This window comes from Selaginella moellendorffii, unplaced genomic scaffold (genome assembly GCF_000143415.4).
Source record: "Selaginella moellendorffii unplaced genomic scaffold, v1.0 SELMOscaffold_36, whole genome shotgun sequence".
NCBI classification, from domain to species: Eukaryota; Viridiplantae; Streptophyta; class Lycopodiopsida; order Selaginellales; family Selaginellaceae; genus Selaginella; species Selaginella moellendorffii.
This window is the reverse complement of record NW_003314297.1, coordinates 1271335-1285760: the sequence shown is the minus strand read 5'-3', so window position 1 is coordinate 1285760 and position 14426 is coordinate 1271335. Positions and strand designations below refer to the sequence as shown.

The 14426-nt window shown below is 47.7% G+C and overlaps 7 protein-coding genes across 12 annotated transcripts; 4 read left to right on the top strand and 3 right to left on the bottom strand.

Moving 5' to 3' along the window:
* Positions 1 to 14: 14 nt before the first annotated feature.
* On the top strand, positions 15 to 3700 carry LOC9658185 (pentatricopeptide repeat-containing protein At2g13600). Of its 5 annotated transcripts, XM_024683020.1 has the most exons (12): positions 15 to 1640; positions 1702 to 2073; positions 2143 to 2252; positions 2353 to 2420; positions 2509 to 2593; positions 2665 to 2764; positions 2842 to 2952; positions 3010 to 3038; positions 3121 to 3315; positions 3383 to 3415; positions 3491 to 3580; positions 3636 to 3700. In XM_024683020.1, exons 1-2 carry the CDS (start codon positions 30 to 32, stop codon positions 1753 to 1755), a joined length of 1665 nt encoding a protein of 554 aa, XP_024538788.1. In that variant the 5' UTR covers positions 15 to 29; the 3' UTR covers positions 1756 to 2073; positions 2143 to 2252; positions 2353 to 2420; positions 2509 to 2593; positions 2665 to 2764; positions 2842 to 2952; positions 3010 to 3038; positions 3121 to 3315; positions 3383 to 3415; positions 3491 to 3580; positions 3636 to 3700. The 5 variants fall into 5 exon arrangements, with proteins under 5 accessions (XP_024538788.1, XP_024538790.1, XP_024538787.1 ...); XM_024683022.1 differs by having other exon boundaries at positions 1709 to 2073; positions 2842 to 3038; XM_024683019.1 differs by having other exon boundaries at positions 2665 to 2752; positions 2842 to 3038.
* On the bottom strand, positions 3616 to 5147 carry LOC9653286 (GEM-like protein 5). The gene is made up of 4 exons (XM_002978025.2): positions 4700 to 5147; positions 4553 to 4633; positions 4147 to 4421; positions 3616 to 3912 (listed from the first exon to the last, which is right to left on the bottom strand). Exons 1-4 carry the CDS (start codon positions 5070 to 5072, stop codon positions 3697 to 3699), a joined length of 945 nt encoding a protein of 314 aa, XP_002978071.2. The 5' UTR covers positions 5073 to 5147; the 3' UTR covers positions 3616 to 3696.
* A 216-nt stretch (positions 5148 to 5363) lies between these two features.
* On the top strand, positions 5364 to 6760 carry LOC9658184 (glycerophosphodiester phosphodiesterase GDPD6). Its single transcript, XM_024682945.1, has 6 exons — positions 5364 to 5525; positions 5583 to 5766; positions 5817 to 5891; positions 5950 to 6065; positions 6119 to 6334; positions 6401 to 6760. The coding sequence occupies exons 1-6, from the start codon at positions 5364 to 5366 to the stop codon at positions 6758 to 6760; spliced, it is 1113 nt and encodes a 370-aa protein (XP_024538713.1).
* Positions 6748 to 8213, bottom strand: LOC9653285 (mitochondrial substrate carrier family protein ucpB). Of its 2 annotated transcripts, none has more exons than XM_002978024.2 (5): positions 7954 to 8213; positions 7719 to 7868; positions 7438 to 7579; positions 7073 to 7340; positions 6748 to 6993 (listed from the first exon to the last, which is right to left on the bottom strand). In XM_002978024.2, exons 1-5 carry the CDS (start codon positions 8122 to 8124, stop codon positions 6786 to 6788), a joined length of 939 nt encoding a protein of 312 aa, XP_002978070.2. In that variant the 5' UTR covers positions 8125 to 8213; the 3' UTR covers positions 6748 to 6785. The 2 variants fall into 2 exon arrangements, with proteins under 2 accessions (XP_002978070.2, XP_024538792.1); XM_024683024.1 differs by having other exon boundaries at positions 7719 to 7863; positions 7954 to 8091.
* LOC9653284 (ubiquitin carboxyl-terminal hydrolase 14) lies at positions 8191 to 11916 on the top strand. The gene is made up of 20 exons (XM_024683014.1): positions 8191 to 8336; positions 8389 to 8566; positions 8623 to 8735; positions 8794 to 9130; positions 9203 to 9297; positions 9357 to 9490; positions 9541 to 9597; positions 9643 to 9720; positions 9770 to 9821; positions 9869 to 9901; positions 9952 to 10032; positions 10085 to 10286; positions 10337 to 10394; positions 10446 to 10556; positions 10610 to 10698; positions 10755 to 10844; positions 10894 to 11052; positions 11104 to 11222; positions 11283 to 11415; positions 11474 to 11916. The coding sequence occupies exons 1-20, from the start codon at positions 8256 to 8258 to the stop codon at positions 11644 to 11646; spliced, it is 2373 nt and encodes a 790-aa protein (XP_024538782.1). The 5' UTR covers positions 8191 to 8255; the 3' UTR covers positions 11647 to 11916.
* A 296-nt stretch (positions 11917 to 12212) lies between these two features.
* Positions 12213 to 13272, top strand: LOC9658183 (peptidyl-prolyl cis-trans isomerase FKBP18, chloroplastic). Its single transcript, XM_024683123.1, has 6 exons — positions 12213 to 12501; positions 12565 to 12635; positions 12688 to 12774; positions 12836 to 12985; positions 13036 to 13095; positions 13142 to 13272. Exons 1-6 carry the CDS (start codon positions 12252 to 12254, stop codon positions 13190 to 13192), a joined length of 669 nt encoding a protein of 222 aa, XP_024538891.1. The 5' UTR covers positions 12213 to 12251; the 3' UTR covers positions 13193 to 13272.
* Positions 13239 to 14411, bottom strand: LOC9658182 (bifunctional pinoresinol-lariciresinol reductase 2). The gene is made up of 4 exons (XM_024682944.1): positions 14262 to 14411; positions 14074 to 14166; positions 13732 to 13972; positions 13239 to 13675 (listed from the first exon to the last, which is right to left on the bottom strand). Exons 1-4 carry the CDS (start codon positions 14409 to 14411, stop codon positions 13239 to 13241), a joined length of 921 nt encoding a protein of 306 aa, XP_024538712.1.
* Positions 14412 to 14426: the final 15 nt, after the last annotated feature.

Here is a 14426-nt window from a genome sequence, read left to right as displayed (position 1 = left end):
TGGCGCATTTTAGGGTTTATGGATCCGGGATGGAGAAATCTATCGCGGTCTGTCACAGCGCTCGCGATCAGGGAGTGAATCCCGGCGTGGGAGCCGTCCTGGCAGCGATCAAGGCATGCAAGCGCTCCAGGGACCTGGAATCAGGTAGGATGATTCACAGGGACGCGGCCAAGAACGGGGATTTGGACGCGCACCCGGCCATCGCGAGCTCGCTGATCGATATGTACGCGAAATGCGGCAGCGCGATGGAGGCTCGCGGCGTCTTCGAGAGCATCCGGCAGCGCGACGTGGTTTCTTGGAACTGCATCATCCAGGGACTGGCGCTCAACGGCGATGGTGATGCCGCGCTGGGATATTTCGATCGGTTTGTCCAGGAAGGGGGAGGCAGTGATTCGTCGTGCCGTCCGGATCATGTCACATTTCTTGCAGCGCTCAAGGCTTGCTCGAGCTTGATCGAGCGATCCAGGGGCCGTGGCTCCAGAGCTAGATTCTTGGCTAGAATCCAGGACATCCACGCTCGGGCTGCCAGATTCGGGGAACTCTCAGAAATATTTCTGGCCAGTTCTTTGACGGATTCTTACGCCAAGTGTGGGAGCTTGGTGGACGCCCAGCTCGTCTTCGAGAGCATGGATTCCAGGAATGCAGTCTCTTGGACTGCGGTGATCTTGGGATTTGCCGAGACCGGGCAAGCAGACTTGGCGCTGGAGTTCTACGCTGCCATGCAAGAAGAAGGCTGCGATCCCGACCGGGTCACGGTTCTCGCAGCGTTAAAAGCCTGCGCTTCTTTGGGAGAATCAAGTGAGCAGTGGAGGAGTTCTCTCAGTGGTTGTCTAAGAAGAGGCAGACAAGTGCATGGTCAAGCACTAAAAGGTGGCTACGAGCTGGAAAAATTCGTGGGAAACGCCTTGGTGGACATGTACTCGAAGTGTGGAAGTATGGAGGATGCAAGGCGGGTGTTCGACGCTTTGAGGAAACCAAGCGTGGTTTCGTGGAGCTCGTTGATTCTGGGCTACGCACGGTGCGGGCAAGGCGAGCTCAGCTTGGATTTATACTCGAGAATGCGAGGTGACGGATACGTGCCAAATGCTGTGACTTATCTAGCTGCGCTCAAGGCTTGCGTGAGCTTGGCCGAGAGAGCAAGTGGTGATGGTGGTGACAGTAGCAAGCCGGTTCATGGGCGAGAGTCCGAGGACAAGGTGCTCAAGAGAAAGTGGCTCGAGATTGGTAGAGGTATTCACTCGCAAGCTGCCGCAGATGGTCTCGGACGGGACCTCTTCGTGTCAAATGCTCTCGTCGACATGTACGCGAAGTGTGGGAGTGTGGAGGAAGCACGACGTGTTTTTGACGGCATGACGGATCGTGATTCGGTCTCGTGGACAGCGATTATTCAGAGCTACGTCCAGGTCGGGGAAAGCGAGCAGGCTCTACGACTTTTTACACGCATGAGAGGAGAGGGGCTTGTAGCGGACGCGGTGACATTCGTGGCTGCTCTTAAGGCCTGCGCAAGCTTGGGAGCGTTAGAGAAAGGACGAGAGATTTACAAGGAGCTTCAGCGAGCTGGATTGGACAGCAACACCTTCGTCTGGACTTGTCTCATCGATTTTTTTGGCAAGTGCGGGAGCATGGCCGAAGCTGAGCAGGTATTCTTTTCGGTTCCTAGCAACCACAAGAACTTAGTTGCCTGGAGTGCGATGATGGCAGGTTACAGCTCTCAAGGAGACACCGACAGCGTGCTTGATTTGTTCGAGAGGATGAAGAAGCTGCGGTTGCAGCCGGACGACGTGATCTTCCTCTCGATTCTGAGCGCTTGCAGCCATGCCGGACTTATCGACAAAGGGAAGCATTTCTTCACAGTCATGAGCTCGGAGTATGGGGTTTCTCCTTGCATCCAGCACTACTCATGCATGGTTGATCTCTACGGTCGTACTAATCAGTTGAATGATGCAGTGGCATTGGTGAGGAGCATGCCATTCGAACCAAATCATGTAATATGGACGTGTTTGCTGGATGCTTCTCAACGGTGGAAGAATGTGGAAGTCGGACAGCTTGCCTTCGAGTCCATGTTGAAGCTTGGTAATGTTGGTGCTTCGATTTATGTGACGATGGCTAACATATATGTTACTGCTGGCATGTTGGACGAAGCACTTCGAATTAGAACTATGTGCAGCGATTCCATTACACAAATGCACGAATCACGACTACTATCGACATAAGTCATCCAGAGATAATCGAGATCCACGATTTGAAACAAGGTATTCTTTTTCGTGGACGAGTGCCATTGCTTCCTGCCTATTGAAACTCTCCGTGAAGTGAAATTGATCGAAGAAAAGATACTGACTGACGTTGCTGCAGAGAGTAAATCCAGAGTGACCACACCCGACAATTGCGTTGTGTTGGCCATCACCACCGCAGCAAGCCTCGTGAGTTTTCTCAAATCCTGCGTACATACAATTCAATCAAAACAACTTGAAAGTAGATGGTTTCATCATATTTTCCTGGCTCTCGCAGCACGTCATACAGGAACTTATAGCGGTCGGCTATGAAGACGGTAGCTCCTTTGGTAATCGCCTCCGATTTGAACAGCCCTCTTGTTGTGAGTGGTTATAACTTTTCCGTATCCTTTCAAGCATCCATAGTCATCCAAACCTTTGATGTCTGGTATAGTGTCGAGATAAATTGGCGTACAGGCTGTGGAAGGCACATTAAGAACCAACAGGCATTCTGGAAAGACAGAACATATGATCTTGAAAGAGTGAGCGAGACTGTAAGTTCTATTTACCTGGACTAACTTGTTCACCAATTGATCAACCCAGTGGTGTATACTTTCGTCTATTGTTGCAGAGTTCACCACCCCCGACAACGACCAAGCTCTTCTCAAGCTCTATACCGGAGCAGTTTTTTCTGTAAGAATCGAACCACGCAGTTTCATTGTCAAACGATCCTGGCACGAGAGTAGGTACCCCCCTTTGGTGGAAGTAATCCAGGCCTAACACCGTTCCTCCAACGAAGGCAAAGCTCGTCCCGCAAGAACAGCTATGGTAAGGAATTGTTGGTTTTCGTCCAAGGTCTTGTGCTGCAGCGTTCATTTGGCTCCCTGACATTTTGTTTTCTTTGCTCTAGATGACCTATGAAATCCACCAGTACGCCACCGTTGGTGAATCGGCCTTTGGGACACCCGGGATTCGTGACACCGTACGGACTGGGTGGCGTGCCCGGATGCAAAGTTCCCAGTGTCGTCCAGGGAGTCCCCGAGAACGTACATCGCTTTGAAGCACCTAGATATCTGTGCGGAGGAGCCATTTGAGACGCGTAGCGGTGAGCAAACATTTCATTTTTCTTGAGCTTCGATTACTGACTCGTAGCATTGCTTTACAAAAACAAGGAATACAAGAAAGAGAAATATAAGCCCCATGAGGTAAGTGATTTCACTTTTTAGCTGATTTTTATTTTGTTGCAATGCTCATGCCTGCGGCATGTTTATATCATCCAGGGGAAGTTCCAAATGCGTGGAACATAATGGTGCCGAATTAAATGATCATTCCAAAGATATTGTTAGACCGAATTATCCGAAAAACACAAGGTATGTTTTTCCCTGCTTAGATTCTCACACACTTCTGACAATTTGGTTTGTTCAGTCCACACAAAGCTTTAAAAGATTTCACATCACATACAGATTTATACAAATGGTAGACGCTTTCAAGCATTGTACTGTGGTCTAGGGGAAGAATCCCAAGACCCATTCGGATTGTTCAACACCAGCTGCAAGTTCTTCACACCTTTGTCGTAGTTGACAAACCCCATGAACCAAAACTCATGGTTGTCAACGGTGGAGAGCTGGATATACTTCTCCATGGGTTTCTGTGGATTGGTCGAGGGATTGACACTCCTCAGCTTGTCCACAGGTATGACCAGCTGCAAAATGGACAGAGATAAGAAATGAAAGATCTAAACGAAAGAAAACCAGGGAAAATGGAAGATTTAAAAGTAAAACACTGCCATGGAAAACTAAGAAACTTGAAAGGAGGAAATGCGCGAAGGAAACCCGAAACAGAGGAAGAAACAAGCCAGGGTGAAATAAGAAACTCGAAACAAAGGAAGAAATACGCGAAGGAACTAAGAAACTCGAAACGAAGGAAGAGACTTTACCTTGTAGTAGCTCATGGCTTGCTGTCCCGGCGAGGGATAATACGTGAGCGGTCGATCGCTAGAAAACGCGATTCTACGGTTGGAGATGTAGAGAACTCCCGGCACCGGCCCCGTAGACGTGGAGAGATAGCACGCGTACGACTTTCGGAGGCGTTCGTTCTCCTCGGTACCGAAAGTTTGCTTGAAGACGTTCTCGTATCCCCCTTCCGTGAAGACCTTGGTGCCATGGCTGAGCTTCCCCCACGCGGTATCCGTCATTGAAGGACCGGCCTTCACTGTTGCAAAAGATTAAAAATTGTGAGCTTCTTCACTGGCAAGTAAGCTATGAAGTTCATGGAAGATCCACTAGAAGGAAAATCCACTAGAGACATCACTGTGAACTTTAGACTCTTGTGGAAGAACTTACAGTGATTCCATACGTTCTCGGCCATGCCCTCGGCCTTCTTTCCCCATTTGTTCAAGATCTCGAGGATAGACTCCATGGGACCTGCGATCACAAGGCTCGATCGATCCAACAAAAAAGGAAGAGATCAAACTATGAGAGATCGCTTACTCTTTCCTGGAGTGGATGGGATGGATGCTGTCTGGACGTAGGGACTTCCAGCACCGCCACCGGCTCTATTGGGATCTCCTCCTCCTCCGCCGACCTGTGGCGAGACATAGCTTCCCGCCACTCCGGGCTCGTCAAATCCCTTCCCTTCCTTCAATTCGGGGCGCTGGGACATGGCTGCTTGCTGATTACCCGGATGAGCGCTAGGGTTCGCTGGAGTGCCCATCACCGGCGCCTCCTCCCACTGCGTGGATTGCTTCGCTTTCTCGCCACCGCCGGGATAGACCTGTGGATACGACACATACGGATCGCTGCCGCCGCGCGATTGAGCTTGATCGTAGCTGGGAGGTTGCTGTTGCTGCTGCTGAGTCGCCATAGCTTCTCTCTTCCTCTCGCGTTTGTTCTCGCCTAAAAAGCACCACTTCAAATGAAATCGATCAATCGCAATGCCAAGGGCAAAACTATATTGTAATAAAGAGCGAAAGCCACGTGTAATGCTCGCCGCGTATGCACGCGTTTGCTCTACGTGTCACCGACACCTTTGCCCTTGCCTAGCCCTAAACATCTTGTCAACCCTAAAAACAGAGTGCCCATATTAGGGCAAACCGAATTTGGAGACTGGGATTTTATAAGAGGCCAAAACCTTAGAGAACGATTCTAGAGCGTCATGGGTTCTACGATGTTTTACGTTTCTCTATTGCTGTTACTACTACTCGCGGGTTCTGATTGCCGTGTTTTTCAATTCCCTTTTCAAACGAATGAACCATATAACATCGCTCACCGAGGTTCTAGCGGGGAGTTTCCGGAAGAATCCGTGCTTGCATACAAGGTAATTGTGTTCTACTCTTTTGCAGCTTTGATTGTTCTAAGTTGGTGTTTGATTTAGCGTGCCATTGAAGAGGGGGCCGATTTTATTGAGGCTGATATAACAGCAACTAAGGATGGCAAGCTGATTTGCTTCCATGACTTGATTTTGGACAGCGTTACCGACGTGCATGATCACCCCGAGTTTGCGAGTCGAAAGCAAACGTATGTCGTTGATGGTGTTAATGTCACTGGATACTTCGCAGGTGAGTGTGTAATCTCTACAAACTTGTGTGATCGATGTGTTTTTGTGTAGTGGACTTCACTCTGGAGGAATTAAAGTCGCTGCGCTTGATCCAACGATATCCTAATCGCGACCAATCTTACAATGGTAGTTTGCAAAGTTTGCAAAGTATAAGATTTGTTGATCGCATGAAATGCTGCTCCAGGTAAACTTCAAATACCAACTTTCGAGGAATTCATAGCTATTGCCTTGGCTTCACCGAAGTCGGAGAGGGTTGGAATCTACGTGGAAATTAAAAGCCCAACGTTTATCAATCACCACGTAAGTCCTCTCTTGATTAAAGGTTTTCTATTTATTATTTTATTTTCTTCCAGGTTAAATGGTCCGAGGGAAGAAAATTTGAGGATGTTTTTCTTAACATCTTGAAAAAATATGACTACAATGCAAAGTATCTCACAAAGGAGTGGCTTGACAAGCCAGTATTTATCCAATCTTTTGATCCGAGCTCTCTGATATATCTTCACAACAAAACAAGCTCCCCGAAAATCTTATTGATCGCTCCAGATTCAATCACCTCCGATACTAAACAGGTAAGTGTTTTTTTTTAAACTTACATTTCTACTGCCGTAAAACTTACAATTTCTACATTTTTCCAGACGTATGAAGAGATAATCTCCGATGACTACCTGGATTACATTAGTAAGATCGTTGTTGGAATCGGACCAGCTAAAGAAGCTATCGCCCCCGTGGACTCCAACAATAAACTCTTACCAATGACCGACCTGGTTGACAAAGCTCACGCTAGAGGCCTCGAAGTTCATCCCTGGACGTTTAATCACGAGCGCAACCTCCTCCTCCCGTTTGATTACCACCAAGATCCTTATCGCGAGTATGACATGTTTGTAAACACGCTGGAAGTGGATGGAGTTTTCACGGATTCTCCAGAGAGCTTCGAGACTTATCGCCGGCAGTGGAGAATCTTCAGCAAGAGGAAGCGACCATACAAGAATGAATGAAAAGCATTTCATACCTTTGATCAATTCACAATGGTTTGATTCCAAGAACTCTTCTCAATTGCTCAAAGCAAAAGAAGGTGATAACGGTGTGGGGTCCTATTCGCATCCACACCGGAACGAAGCCTTTGTATAGCCCGCGAAAGCCTTCCACTTTCACAGTCTTCCACAAGCAATCCAAAGAGGACGAGTAGAACACGCCGTCGCCCTTCGAATCCACAGCCTGCTGCATGATCCTGTCACAAAGTAAGTAATCTCTTAGCCCTTAGATTGATAGAAACTTAAAACGAGGAAATAAAGAAAGAAAAACTCCACCTTGTTCTTATGAGATCGACTGGAGAGATGGCTATGGCTGTTGCTAGTCCCGCCACCATTGACGAGATCAAATGGCAGACTATACCTTCCCGGACAATGCCTGCGTTGAGCAGCGTGTGCTTGGTGTGATCGTAAGCCGGGACTTGGACGGCGTTTAAGATCGCGGCTCGTTGCATTGTCGGAACCACGCCTCTGTACAGTCCTTGGATGCCTTCGGTCCTGGCAATCGATGAAAAGGCATGGAGAGGGCCTTTGTAGTGCCATCCACCTGAAACGATAGCAAAGTTTATAAGTTTGAGCTCTAAAACTATTACATATAAGTTTGAGCTCTAGTAGAGAAACGTTTCGTGTTCTTATATTAGTACCTTGAGATGAAGTCGGAGCTTGCATACGAACCATAACAACATCGGTAGGATTTGCGACAGCGCTACCAATTACACCTGCAAGAGATCCGGCAGTGATTTTTATCCACAAAGGCGTGTGTGATGGATTATCAGCTCCAAGCATCTAGTAGTATTACAAAGAAAAGAAAAAACACACCAAAAAAGTGGGGAGTGAGAAAGAAAAAAATAAAGTGAGGAAGAGTTGGGAGAGGAAACGTAACAACGGAACTTTAGAAAGAAAAACCGAAGAAGAAAGAGATTACCCTCTTGAGTGGCTCATAGAGTCCCATTCGAATGCTGGAATACGAGGCTTCTCTCAAAAGAGCCGCTCCAGTGCCTCGCCATAGCCCCGAGATGCCTTCTTCCTTGGACACACGCACGATTCCTTTCAGGAGTCCCTGGTAGTGTCTTTCCTAGCGGAAGAACACAACGTAAGTTATCACTAGTTCTAGCGTTTTAATCTCTTCTACTAGAAAATTCTAAGCGAAATCTTCTTACCCGAGTCGCGGACAACGCTCCATCCAGCTGCATTCGCACCTTGACAACGTTGACAGGATTCGTCACTGCCGATCCACACATATTGCTGGATCCCGCGAGCGCAAACATCGTCGCGCTCTCCCGGATCCACGGCGACAATCGAATCCCACCTCCATCCTGCGCGCTTTGCATTTTCTAGATCCGCAGCTCCGGCCGATCGATCGATTGATCGCGCATTTAGGAAGAGATCCACTCGATCGCGTCGTCCGCGCTACTCTAATTTAGGGTTCTTGACTCTTCCAGGATTTTAGGGCTTTTCATCCATGGCGCTCTCCAACGTTGGGATGCCGCAGGCCTCGACGCGGATCTACAAGGAGGAGTGCTGCCTCACGTTCGACACGCCGGTAAGAATCATCGCCGGCTGCTCGTAGCCTGGATTATAAGCTCTTTCTCCAGAAATCCGATGGAGGCCTGTTCGTGGATCTCACATCGTTTCTGGCGTTCGGTCGCGAGCAAGCAATGTGGAATTTCAAGAAAACCGGGAGTTCGGTCTATCTCCATATCAAGCACACGCTGAAAGAATCCGACGAGGAGGATGATCGCCCTCACAAGAAACCCACGCTTCTCGCGATAGGTATGAAGATCCTTTCGGTTTTTCTTCTCTTACTGTGCTTCTACTTTTGCTATCAGGAGTCGAGGGTGGCTTTGAAACTAAGGAGCCGGAGTATGACGAGACTTTGAGCATCGTGATACTTCCGGATTACCAAACTCTACCGCTATCCAGTGCCGAGCTTCCAGAGAAGGTGTGCATGCGAACTTAAAGTTCTTGGTTTGGCTGCTTGAGAACTTTTGGTTTGTCAGGTCAGATTGTGCGTGGACGCCGTCGTCCAATCTGTGGGTGCCGAGCGGAAGGAGCAAGTCTCTGCTTGGACTGCTGATAAGAAGCAACTGAGCATCTACGCACAGAGCTTGCAGCAGCTAAACAACGGTGTACGCGTTCCTCCAAGCGGATGGAAGTGCCAGAGATGTGATAAGCAAGAGAATCTTTGGCTCAACCTCACTGACGGATCCATTCTCTGCGGGCGACGGAACTTTGATGGCACGGGAGGCAACAACCACGCCTTGGAGCATTATGCCAATGTGAAGTATCCTCTAGCCGTGAAGCTTGGTACCATAACAGCAGACTTGGAAACTGCAGGTAAAAATTAAGTCCGTCCTCTTTCTTTTTCTTTTTTCTTTTTCAGGCTGACCTTTTGTCTTTGCAACGTAGACGTTTTCTCATATGCCGAGGACGATACTGTGACCGATCCCTTGCTTGCACAACACTTGGCACACTTCGGCATAAACTTTGCAGCACTAAAGAAGGTCTTTATGTCTACCGTTCTTTTTCTTCTTTGGCTAAGTTCTTTTCATGCTACTACCAGACGGAAATGACTACGGCTGAAAGAGAGTTGGATCAAAACGTAAATTTCGATTGGAATCGCATTCAAGAGAAGGGAAAGGAGCTAGAGCCGTTATTTGGGCCAGGGTTCACGGGGCTTGTGAACTTAGGAAACAGGTATGGAACTTTGACGTTTGTTTGTGTGTCCTCGCTGATCCCAGTGGCAGCTGCTACTTGGCATCAGTTTTACAGATCATCTTTGCAACTCGGGATTTTCAGCTGCGGTAAGTCTTTTTCGCATTTAGTTTAGCTAAAGATTTTGGATTTAGATACTACGGTAATCTCAAGCTGGACGACGCGTTCCAGCTAGCTCCCGCAGATCCAACTCAGGATTTGAACACGCAGCTGTAAGTAAAGGAAGCTTTGCGCAATAAACTAAGAATGTTCTTCTGAAAGGTCCAAACTAGGCCATGGTTTGCTATCTGGCAAATATTCAGAACAACCCGAGGTATTGGCCATTCGTCCTCATAAAAATTTGTAACTCTTTGCGCACAGGTTCAGGGCACTGATAAGGAGGTGGCTAACCAGGTTTGTCTTTTTGTTGTACTGCTTGTTTTCCTCACTATTTAGATGTTCAGTTTCAGAAGGGGATACCGCCACGAATGTTCAAATCATTAATTGGCGCTGGTCACCCTGAGTTTGCGAGTTCTAGACAGCAGGTACATTGATTTACATATATGAGTTTTTGAGGATTTAATACGGCAAGTGCAGGATGCATTTGAATTCTTCCAATATTTTTTGGAGCAAGTTGAGCGTGGAAATGTTGCAAACCCAAACGAAGACCCGTCCCGTTGTTTCAAGTTTCTGGTTGAGGAGCGAATTGTTTGCTGTTCCTCGGGGAAGGTGAAGTATACAAAACGCGTGGACAATGCATTGTCGCTTACACTTCCTTTGGATGCTGCAACTAACAGAGGTTTCGTTTATTCTGTTTGCTTTTAATCGAGAGCTAAATTTATTTTGCAGATGAGGTTGCAGCATATGAAAAGATCACGTCGGAGGGTGGGAATTCTGGAGAAAAAATGTAAGATATTTTTCTGTTTCGTGCCGATTCCTCTCTCACATAAATTTTCAGAGAGGTTGTACGACCAAGAATTCCCTTGTCAGCATGCTTGGATAGATTTGCTGCCCCTGACGAGGTGGAGTTCTACAGTACTGCCGTAAACGCAAGAACTACAGCTCTCAAGTAAGGAACGCAAATAGACATAGTTTGTTGTTCAGATGCTGTCCGTTTTGCAGAATGACAAGTTTGGCGACGTTTCCAACATACCTTCTTCTTCACATGCGTAAATTCCAGTTGGATGCTTCATGGGTTCCTAAAAAACTTGGTATATTTCTATTTAACTTTTTTCCAATCCTTTTTATTCTTCTTTTCGTTCTGAAGATGTCTTCCTGGACGTTCCGGACACCATCGATATCAGTCATATGCGTGGCAAGGGACTCCAACCCGGCGAGGAGTTGCTTCCTGAAGCAGGTTTTCGAAGCTCTTAACTTTGGCTCTATTTTCTAATTATCTTGTACAGATGATGAAGCCGAGGGACCTGTAGCTGACGAGGCTATAGTCTCGCAACTGATGGACATGGGCTTTCCTCGCGTTCGCTGCGAGAAGGCCGCGATTTTTACGTCCAACCACGGAGCAGAACCGGCAATGGAGTGGCTGTTGTCTCACATGGACGATCCTGGTAATTAAACTTGAAATACAATTCTGGTGATTTTACTGCTTTTACTGGCAGATATCGACGTGCCTTACAGCCACAGCTCATCCAACGCCAACGTGGACGAGAACGCTGTGCAGTCCCTGGTTGCGTTGGGCTTTTCTGCCGATCTTGCTCGGAAAGCTCTCAGAGCGACGGTAACGTCCGTTTCTCTTCCTCAGTCCAGGATAGTAATGAAACAATATCTGTGAAAGCAGGGCGGTCGCACGGAGGATGCAGCAGAGTGGATCTTCAGTAATTCTGACGATGCCAATGCGATGGAGCTCGATGTAGGAGGTTCGAGCACTCCCTCATCCTCGGTTCCACACGACTTACCGGATGGCTCTGGAAGTAAGTTTTTGTGGTATGGTATTCCTGGCTCTAGCTTATGTCATGGTGGATTTGGCAGAGTACAAGCTAATGGGCTTTGTGAGCCATATGGGATCTTCAACACTGTGTGGCCACTACGTTGCCCATATTCTGAAGGAAGGGCGATGGGTGATTTTCAACGACGGAAAAGTGGCGCTCTCGGGTGATCCTCCCAAGGACATGGGCTACCTCTACGTCTTCCAACGTGTCTAGACTTTTTCTTCATTGGTAAAAGGAGAGAAAGGAGCGGCGTTTCTTGTATTTTCTTTCTGATTTTTTCTTTTCTTTTTTCTTTTTTGTTTTGCATCCCTCACTCACAACGTGAACGCAAATGGAAGCTACTTTCATTCGACTGTTTTCTTATGTTCTGTCCCTGTTTTCTGCATTTCAAGTATCCATTTGTGTTTTTAACTTCTTGCAAGCTTTTTACAACTGGAGGAAGAAGATGATCATGATCTTGAAAGAGCAAAGCTTGATTCTCTTTATTGTGGCTTCACCATGAAAATGCAATATCATGCTACTCTCGAAAGGCAAAAAGTCAGTTTAGAGAAAGAGTTTTTCATACGACAAGAGAATTCTAGGACTGCCTCACCTGTCTCCGGCGTGTAGTCCTTCACTCGGTGGAGGAGAAACTGTGCTATTGTCGAGTTCACTAAAGAATTGTCGACTGGAGGAGGAGAAAAACTGTAGATCTGGTCATGGCATTAGGATCTTTTAGCAGGGCCTTGATAATGCAAAGCATGTACGTGCCTGCTCCGTGCCAATGAAACAATTTTAATTTAAATTGCACCAAACAGGGAATTTCTTCGAGTCTGGCTATGTCCCGAGCTCCTCTACAAATGGCGGCTGTCCTGGAATGGGCACTTGGGCAACGCAGCCAGCAGCATTTCTCCGCACAAAAATCGCCAGCAGTAAGGTCAGCAGCTGGAGATAAGAGCTCGCTATCGTTTTGCAGGCGGAGAATCAGCATTGCGATTTGCATCGCGACTCTGGCACCGAGGATTGAGGTAGCGTTTGCTCGGGGAAGGAACAAAAAGGTGATTCCCATCGAAGACTACAAAACCGCTGGTAGGCACCCATTGTTCCTTCTTTCCTTCTGCTTATGCTAGAGAGCGAACTTCGACCGCACAGCTGACGGTCTAAAGTATTACGACGTTCTCGAAGGCAACGGTCCTGTTGCTGTCAAAGGCGAGACTGTAGTAGTACGTTCTCAAGCTTGATAGATTACCGGGGATCAAAGATAAGACTTGGCAGGTTCACTTTGATTGCTTGTACCGTGGAATAGACGCCGTCTCTAGTCGAGAAGCAAAACTCCTGGGTGGGAATCGAATTATAGCTCAGGTGAACCAAGATCGAACAGAAAAAAAGCTGGTCTTTTAACCTTTCGTTTTTCTCTTTCCAGCCTTACGAGCTTATCGTAGGATCTGTTCCCGGCAGAGAACGAAAGCGAGAGTTTGTAGACAATGCCAATGGCCTCTTCTCGGCCCAGGCCTCGCCAAAGCCGCCTCCCGCGCTCTACACAGTCGTCGAAGGCATGCGTGTCGGAGGCAAGGTGGAGAAAATTTGTTTATTTTTCTTTGCTCATCTTCGCCTCACTGGCAGAGAACTGTGATCGTCACCCCTGATGTCGGCTATGGAGATAGAGGGATGAACGAAATTCCTGTAAGCTTTTCTCGAGATCTCTAGAAGACACTGACTTTCTTTGCAGCCAAAAGCTACATTTGACATGAGCGTAGAGTTGCTGGAGCTGAAAAAGTAGGCGCTACAAATAAGTCAACCAAGGAAGTATTCTAAAGCATGTACGTTCACAAGTAACGATCAAGGTAGGCGTCCACAGTCGTGTAGCTTACGTCGGGATAGAGCTCTCCCGTGTCTCGCCCGTCCGGGCCTATCTCAAACATCAGGTCCCCTCGGTAAAATATCTGATAGAAGTGTGCAAGGGCCGCTCTCTCCGGCAAAGAAGCCTTCTCTGCATGTATACACAGCGTTGAGGAAATGAAAGAAGAATTTTGTATTGGAATTGCTTCTCTCTTACCGTTGCTTATCATGCTCATGAACTCCTCTTCAAGCAAGGTTTGCTTCTCGAGCGTTTTGCCGATCTTCTTCTCCCACAGCTGGAGGACTTCGTTCAAGGAGAGTATGTTCTTCGGTGGCCGGATGTACACAGACGTGTTTAGAGTCCGCGGATCCTCGGCGGCTTTGAGCACAAAAGTCCCGACGTCGTTCTCGTCCACCCAAATCACTGAGGAAGAAAACAAGGAGAAAAATCTACGTCGCGTCTCATGTGGTGTGTAGTACCTTTCGCATTTCCCTCACCGTAGACGACTGCTGTGTCTCGAGGAGGAAAGAAGCGGCCGAACTGTGCGATGCCAGAGAGGAAGTAACCAGCGAAGCAATTCGCGGAGACGTACGTGTGTGGGATTTGTGCCGCTTCGATGGCCCTCCGAATTTTCATCTTGTCCATGAAAACTTTGTTCCCCGGAGCGATTGCGTGATCCATGAGCCCGGGATCCATTCCAAACTCCGAAGGTAAGAACCTCTGCAACAAGTCGCGGTAAAATCGGGAAGAAAAAGTAAAACGGCTGGAGAAATTGTCACCTTGATTGTCCCAACTTGCTTGATAGCTTGAATGAGCTTCACTTGGTCATTCAAATTCTTTTCTGCTATGCTGCAAATGACAATATCGACCAGCTTTAAAGCCTCCACGAGCTTCTTTTCGTCAGTCACAGATCCCTGGAGAAAACAAAACGCTTTCAAAATACAAAAGGGAGATATGAGAATCGACTTGCCTCGACGAGTGTTGCTCCGGCGCTCTTGAAGCCAATTACCATGGCAGCCTTGTACACATCACTTGCAACCTCTGGGCGGACAAGCAGATAAGTCGGATAGCCGAGACGAATGCTGGCGTTTGTAATGAACCTCCCGATGTAGCCAGTGCACCCGATGATGAGAACTCGAGGCTTGCTGGAGGCAGCCATCGCAAGTTCCCAAGA

Bases quoted from the DNA above. Each gene is read 5' to 3' on its own strand.
- LOC9658184 (XM_024682945.1), top strand. From the start codon at position 5,364: ATGGGTTCTACGATGTTTTACGTTTCTCTATTGCTGTTACTACTACTC. The intron at 5,526-5,582 runs GTAATTGTGTTC...TGTTTGATTTAG, and splicing joins AATCCGTGCTTGCATACAAG to CGTGCCATTGAAGAGGGGGC. The intron at 6,066-6,118 runs GTAAGTCCTCTC...ATTTTCTTCCAG, and splicing joins CAACGTTTATCAATCACCAC to GTTAAATGGTCCGAGGGAAG.
- LOC9658182 (XM_024682944.1), bottom strand. From the start codon at position 14,411: ATGGCTGCCTCCAGCAAGCCTCGAGTTCTCATCATCGGGTGCACTGGC. The intron at 13,973-14,073 runs GTGAAGCTCATT...GACTTGTTGCAG, and splicing joins AAAAGAATTTGAATGACCAA to AGGTTCTTACCTTCGGAGTT. The intron at 13,676-13,731 runs GTACTACACACC...TTTCTTCCTCAG, and splicing joins CGGTGAGGGAAATGCGAAAG to TGATTTGGGTGGACGAGAAC.
- LOC9653284 (XM_024683014.1), top strand. From the start codon at position 8,256: ATGGCGCTCTCCAACGTTGGGATGCCGCAGGCCTCGACGCGGATCTAC. The intron at 8,337-8,388 runs GTAAGAATCATC...CTCTTTCTCCAG, and splicing joins GCCTCACGTTCGACACGCCG to AAATCCGATGGAGGCCTGTT. The intron at 10,845-10,893 runs GTTTTCGAAGCT...TATCTTGTACAG, and splicing joins GGAGTTGCTTCCTGAAGCAG to ATGATGAAGCCGAGGGACCT.
- LOC9658185 (XM_024683019.1), top strand. From the start codon at position 30: ATGGAGAAATCTATCGCGGTCTGTCACAGCGCTCGCGATCAGGGAGTG. The intron at 1,641-1,701 runs GTATTCTTTTCG...CGATGATGGCAG, and splicing joins GCATGGCCGAAGCTGAGCAG to GTTACAGCTCTCAAGGAGAC.
- LOC9653286 (XM_002978025.2), bottom strand. From the start codon at position 5,072: ATGGCGACTCAGCAGCAGCAACAGCAACCTCCCAGCTACGATCAAGCT. The intron at 4,634-4,699 runs GTAAGCGATCTC...TTGTGATCGCAG, and splicing joins CCCATCCACTCCAGGAAAGA to GTCCCATGGAGTCTATCCTC. The intron at 3,913-4,146 runs GTAAAGTCTCTT...TCCATTTTGCAG, and splicing joins AAGCCATGAGCTACTACAAG to CTGGTCATACCTGTGGACAA.
- LOC9653285 (XM_002978024.2), bottom strand. From the start codon at position 8,124: ATGCAAAGCGCGCAGGATGGAGGTGGGATTCGATTGTCGCCGTGGATC. The intron at 7,869-7,953 runs GTAAGAAGATTT...TTCTTCCGCTAG, and splicing joins GAGCGTTGTCCGCGACTCGG to GAAAGACACTACCAGGGACT. The intron at 7,341-7,437 runs GTACTAATATAA...CTATCGTTTCAG, and splicing joins AGCTCCGACTTCATCTCAAG to GTGGATGGCACTACAAAGGC.
- LOC9658183 (XM_024683123.1), top strand. From the start codon at position 12,252: ATGTCCCGAGCTCCTCTACAAATGGCGGCTGTCCTGGAATGGGCACTT. The intron at 12,636-12,687 runs GTACGTTCTCAA...AAGACTTGGCAG, and splicing joins TCAAAGGCGAGACTGTAGTA to GTTCACTTTGATTGCTTGTA. The intron at 12,775-12,835 runs GTGAACCAAGAT...TTCTCTTTCCAG, and splicing joins GGAATCGAATTATAGCTCAG to CCTTACGAGCTTATCGTAGG.